This window comes from Phyllobates terribilis, unplaced genomic scaffold, assembly GCF_046119375.1.
Source record: "Phyllobates terribilis strain yellow unplaced genomic scaffold, ASM4611937v1 Scaffold_10__3_contigs__length_209671492, whole genome shotgun sequence".
NCBI lineage: Eukaryota > Metazoa > Chordata > Amphibia > Anura > Dendrobatidae > Phyllobates > Phyllobates terribilis.
In genome coordinates this window covers 190,739,251-190,745,013 of record NW_027362770.1, presented here as the reverse complement: position 1 = coordinate 190,745,013, position 5,763 = coordinate 190,739,251, and the positions used below count along the sequence as shown (strand labels likewise).

The 5,763-nt window shown below is 49.5% G+C and overlaps 3 protein-coding genes across 3 annotated transcripts; 2 read left to right on the top strand and 1 right to left on the bottom strand.

The window, feature by feature from the left end:
- Positions 1–792: 792 nt before the first annotated feature.
- LOC141164297 (histone H2A.J) lies at positions 793–1,326 on the bottom strand. Its single transcript, XM_073649433.1, has one exon. It carries the CDS (start codon positions 1,286–1,288, stop codon positions 884–886), a length of 405 nt encoding a protein of 134 aa, XP_073505534.1. The 5' UTR covers positions 1,289–1,326; the 3' UTR covers positions 793–883.
- Positions 1,327–1,595: 269 nt separating this feature from the next.
- On the top strand, positions 1,596–2,003 carry LOC141164296 (histone H2B 1.1-like). The gene has a single exon (XM_073649431.1). The coding sequence runs from the start codon at positions 1,623–1,625 to the stop codon at positions 2,001–2,003; it is 381 nt and encodes a 126-aa protein (XP_073505532.1). The 5' UTR covers positions 1,596–1,622.
- A 1,337-nt stretch (positions 2,004–3,340) lies between these two features.
- On the top strand, positions 3,341–4,197 carry LOC141164295 (histone H4). The gene has a single exon (XM_073649430.1). The coding sequence runs from the start codon at positions 3,370–3,372 to the stop codon at positions 3,679–3,681; it is 312 nt and encodes a 103-aa protein (XP_073505531.1). The 5' UTR covers positions 3,341–3,369; the 3' UTR covers positions 3,682–4,197.
- The last annotated feature ends 1,566 nt before the right edge of the window (positions 4,198–5,763 follow it).

The window sequence follows — 5,763 nt, the reverse complement described above, 5'->3', positions numbered from 1 at the left end:
ATCACAAGGAGGAATACAGCACTATACTGAGTGTATGAGGCATTACATCATGGTATACAGCACTATAAGGAGGTATTACACTATATGGAGGAATACTGTGCTGCACGGAGGGTATAATCTTTTTATATAGCGCCAACATATTCCGCAGCGCTTTCCGTACATCTTCATCGCTGTCCCCATTGGAGCTCACAATCTGAATTCCCTATCAGTGTCTTGACTGCATCCTGTGCAGGAATACAGCCCTGTATGGTGGTATAAGGTTCCTATACAGCGCTATATAGAGGTACAGAGCACATGGTGGAGTACAGCACAATATGGGGTGTATATATATATATATATATATATATATATATATATATATATATATATATATATATATATATATATATATATCTCTATATATATATCTATCTATCTATCTCACCCCCATATAAACCACACTGTGCTGCCACATGGGAGGTGAGGACGGTGCAGTAACAGGGTCACACTGCAAAGCTCAGTGCTGCCATCAGGAGGGCATCTGCCCACATTACACGCCATCTCCTCTAGTGCACGGTGCCAGTCACAGATCATGGACCAGACAGCGGCTTTATTACTCAGCACCTCACACTACAAGACATGGCGGCTGAGGATGGAGCAGGAGCAGATATCGGAGCAGTCAGTGCCAGGTCATAGACCATTAGTGCCACTGTGCCAACCCAGTAGTGTCAGGATTATACCCACTGCCTGGTGCAGCTATATCCCCCGTATGCTCCGATGTTACACAGATCTGTACATACAGAACATCACCCCCGAGATCAGCGGCGCCAGCTCTTGTGGTGACGGTGTGGGTGGCTCTTAGAAGAGCCTTTGGGTTGTGTGGATGATACAGGATCAGCGGCGCTCACTTGCTCTTGCCTGACTTGCTGCTCACCTTGCTGCTCTCGGTCTTCTTGGGAAGCAGCACGGCCTGGATGTTGGGCAGGACGCCCCCCTGGGCGATGGTCACCCCACCCAGCAGCCTGTTCAGCTCCTCGTCATTGCGCACGGCCAGCTGCAGGTGGCGGGGGATGATGCGGGTCTTCTTGTTGTCCCGGGCGGCATTGCCGGCCAATTCCAGGATCTCAGCGGTCAGATACTCCAGCACAGCAGCCAGATAGACCGGAGCGCCGGCGCCCACCCTCTCAGCATAGTTACCCTTGCGGAGAAGCCTGTGCACACGACCAACCGGGAACTGCAGTCCTGCCCGGGATGAGCGGGTCTTGGCTTTAGCACGGACCTTCCCTCCTTGTTTGCCGCGTCCAGACATCACTGCGCTCACAGTTATCAGCAGATAGAGAAGTCTCTTGTGTGGGAAGTGTGATGACTCCTGCGCCTTTTATAAGCTGCTGCTGCCCCGCCCTCCTCTCCTGCCATTGGCTGGATCTGAAGTCACCTATAGAAACAAGACTTGTGGAAACACCAATCAGCTGCAGTGGGCGGAGATTATTAGTGAACATTGGTCACATGACTTTCTCACCCAATAGTACAGTGATCTGACAGCATTGCTCATTTGCATGGCCGGTCTATAAATACGGCCGCTCTGGGAGGAGCAGGATCATTATTCTCTCTCTCTCCAGTGAAGAGAATATTCTGCTGTCATCATGCCTGAACCTGCCAAGTCTGCACCAGCAGCCAAGAAGGGCTCCAAGAAAGCTGTGACCAAGACTCAGAAGAAGGACGGCAAGAAGCGGAGGAAGAGCAGGAAGGAGAGCTATGCCATCTATGTGTACAAGGTGCTGAAGCAGGTCCACCCTGACACCGGCATCTCCTCCAAGGCCATGGGCATCATGAACTCCTTTGTCAATGACATCTTTGAGCGCATTGCAGGGGAAGCCTCCCGCCTGGCTCACTACAACAAGCGCTCCACCATCACCTCCCGGGAGATCCAGACCGCTGTGCGCCTGCTGCTGCCCGGAGAGCTGGCCAAGCACGCCGTGTCCGAGGGCACCAAGGCCGTCACCAAGTACACCAGCGCCAAGTGATCTGCTCCAAGCTCTGTACCCACAACCCAAAGGCTCTTCTAAGAGCCACCCACCCCGTCTACATCAGAGCTGTGGCTGCTTGTCCGTGTCTTGCTCCTCTCCCTGGGGAACATGAGGCTGCACTGACTGGTACCTCGTGTGTTAGCAGGAGGCGCATTTTGGGTCAATGCTTCCAGCCATAGAGGGCAGGAAGGGTTTAGAGGATGATAGATGGGGAGGATGAGTTATATTGGGATGTGGAACATTGGGAAAAGTCTGATAATAGAGGAGCAGGTGCCGGCAGCCATAGATACTCGCTCACCCTTCACTAGCAGCAGGGGTCTGATATAGAATTAAAAAGTCACTTTTAACAGATTATTTTAACACTGCAGCTAAACCAACAATTATCTAAACAGACACAAAACCTGCATATAAAGTGCAAAAGTCAATAATAAACCATAGTACAGTCTCACCAGTTGTAGTCTTCTGAAGAGGCTGTCCATATTAAAAGTTACTTTTTATATATCGGATCCCTGGTGCTAGTGATTTACCTTGATGGGATCATTGTGCCCCTTGTGGGTTATTGCTGTTTCTATAGTTCACCCTTCACTCATGGAATCCTGTTCTCTCCCAGAACACTGGGTCCTAGTGCCCTCTGTTTCCATTGTTCTGCTGCCAATAGATGGAGATGGGCTGTTAACTCTTTCAGTGCTCGGCACGTTTCCAGCACTTTCTCGCTGATCCTCCTCTAATGTTACACACCTTTTGCTCCGCAGACTGGTGAAGGCACCTGGTCAATAAGCTCCTAAAGATTGATCGATTTCTAGATCTGAATCTGTCACTGAGAAGCCGATCACTTGTTTATTGCAGCAGAACCTGCCGCTGAGATAAATGAGCACAATATGGAGGGTATAAAGCGCTTCATGGAGGAATACAGCCGTATATTAAAGGTATACAGCACTATATGGGGAAACTGTATATGGAGTTTATACAGCGCTCTATAGGGGTATACAGCAGGATATGGAGCTTATACATCGCTGGATGGAGGAGAGTATATAACTCTATAGACCTCACAGTGAGTTATTTCCAGGTGTCACAGTGTAATTCCTCCGAGCAGGATGTCACCAGAGAGGAATCAGGGCTGTGACTATTTCCACCATCACAGTAGAAGCAGGAAAATACCAGGACAATGGGCGGGAAATTCAAAATCACTAACAGCTCTGTGCTCGGCCAATCAGGGGAAGGGGCGGAGTTGATAATGCAAATTCCTTTCCATCCCCGCCCTGGAAGCGCGTCACCTCTGCAGTCCTCTTTCTGGTCCCCTCACGCTCTATATAAAGGAGGACTGCGCACTGTCAGTCATAGCTTTCTGCTGACTGCTTGGAAGATGTCTGGTCGCGGCAAAGGAGGGAAAGGTCTGGGGAAGGGCGGTGCCAAGCGGCACAGGAAGGTTCTCCGTGATAACATCCAGGGCATCACCAAGCCTGCCATCCGCCGTCTCGCCCGCAGAGGAGGAGTCAAACGCATCTCCGGCCTCATCTATGAGGAGACTCGCGGCGTCCTGAAAGTCTTCCTGGAGAACGTGATCCGTGACGCCGTCACCTACACCGAGCACGCCAAGAGGAAGACCGTCACCGCCATGGACGTGGTGTACGCGCTCAAGCGCCAGGGCCGCACTCTCTACGGCTTCGGGGGTTAATAACAACACAAAGGCTCTTCTCAGAGCCGCCCACATCTTCTGAGGAGGAGCTCCTGCTGCTGGGGAGGGCGAGGGGCTGGAGACCCCCTGTGCTGGGGTGACTGCAGGCTGCTGCTCCAGGGGCGGCTGGAGACATCGCAGGTGCTAATGGGTTAACACTGAGGAGCTGCCTGTGGGCGGAGCCATAGCCCTGCTGAGCGCTGATTGGCTGAGCACTGAGTGTGTGATTCCTGCACTGAGGCTGATCTCTTCTGCTCTGTGTTCTCGGTGTAACATGTGGTGTCAGGATGGCGGCTCTTGTCGGGCTGGGAGCTGTGACTACATATCTGATGGATGTGATTTATTCAGCACTATGTGGTGGTATATGATACTTTTTGGGGTATACAGTAGTATTTTGAGGGTAAAGCACATCATGTGGCCGTATACAGCAGTATGTGGAGGTGTCCTGCAGTGTTTGGGGCAGAGCAGCATATGAGGATTATACAGGCTCTACTGGAGGTATACAGTATGGGGGTGAGAAGCAGATGGGTATACAGCACTAGATGAACGGCATTACCAAGGAAACTATTGTCTTTAAAATCTTCCATCTTGTTCCCTGAATTAACCATGTGCATAGATTATTCTCCATGTCTCCCCCAACCTTGAAGAACAAGTTCTGTCCTCTGCATGGCTGCAGGCCATCTCCATTGTGCTGTCAGGACCACCCTGAATACTTGCAATTCCTTTGTTTCCTGTCTATATAAACCTGTGTTAATAAGCAGAAATTTCCATTGCTATTATTTTGCAGATAACTGTATACACAGTGTGTTTAAAACAATTGTGAAAAAGCTGAATCCTCGTAGCATTTCTTTCCATATATAGAGGCATTGAGAGCTATACCCTCAATTCCAAATGAAAACATGAACAAGTTGTCAATTTTTAAACTGAAAATGATAATAATGCCTGCCTTCTCATTTACAAACTCAAATATTTTACATTTGTTTCCAGACTTCACTTTTCTGTTAATAACTGATCTTCTATTTAGTTGTATAGCCTTTATTTCTGATAACGGCTTTACATCTGTGTGGCATGGAGTCACTAACATCTGACCCAGGCTGACTGCACTACAGTCCACAGTTCTTTTGCATTCTTCGGTTTTGTATCAAAAACAGCATAACATAACATCAATCTTGTTGGTCTGGAACCAGGATGTTGCCCGCTTTCTGGTGTGTATGAGGTCGTTGTCCTGCTGAAACTCCCATTTCAAGGGCATTTCCCATTCAGCATAAGGCAACATGATCTCTTCCAGTATTTTGATATATTCTAACTGGTACATGATGCCTGGTATGCGATAAATGGGCCCAACGCCACAGTATGAGAAACATCCCCAAACCAGTCTGGTTGCATCTCCATGTTTTACAGTCTTCACAGTGTACCGTGGCTTGAATTTAGTGTTTGTGTCATCTCTCAAACTGTCTTCGGCCTTTAGACCCAGTACAAAACAATCTTGCTCTCATCTGTCCATAGAATGTTGCGCCACTTCTCTTTAGTCCAGTCAATGTGTTTTTTGGCAAACTGTAATTTATATGTGTACAAGGTGCTGAAGCAGGTCCACCCCGACATCTCCTCCAAGGCCATGGGCTTCATGAACTCCTTCATCAATGACATCTTTGAGCGCATTGCAGGGGAAGCCTCCCGCCTGGCTCACTACAACAAGCGCTCCACCATCACCTCCCGGGAGATCCAGACCGCTGTGCGCCTGCTGCTGCCCGGAGAGCTGGCCAAGCACGCCGTGTCCAAGGGCACAAAGAGCCACCAACCACATCTACCCCAGAGCTATGGCTGTTTGTGTCCCGCCGAGTAGCGTAGCTACTGGGGGGTGGAAGAGGGTGCGGCAGCCCCGGGCCCCCGCACTCTGAAGGGTCCACCCGGAGCTACGTTATGTTTAACTCTATCAGCCCGCGCCGATACAGTTAAACTCTGCGGCAGAGCAAGGAGACATGATCTGCATTACACTAAATGGGGATGCATTATACTATATGGGGATGCATTATACTGAATGGGCTGCGTAATACTTAATGAATTAGACTACATGGGGTTGCA

Bases quoted from the DNA above. Each gene is read 5' to 3' on its own strand.
- LOC141164297 (XM_073649433.1), bottom strand. From the start codon at position 1,288: ATGTCTGGACGCGGCAAACAAGGAGGGAAGGTCCGTGCTAAAGCCAAG.
- LOC141164296 (XM_073649431.1), top strand. From the start codon at position 1,623: ATGCCTGAACCTGCCAAGTCTGCACCAGCAGCCAAGAAGGGCTCCAAG.
- LOC141164295 (XM_073649430.1), top strand. From the start codon at position 3,370: ATGTCTGGTCGCGGCAAAGGAGGGAAAGGTCTGGGGAAGGGCGGTGCC.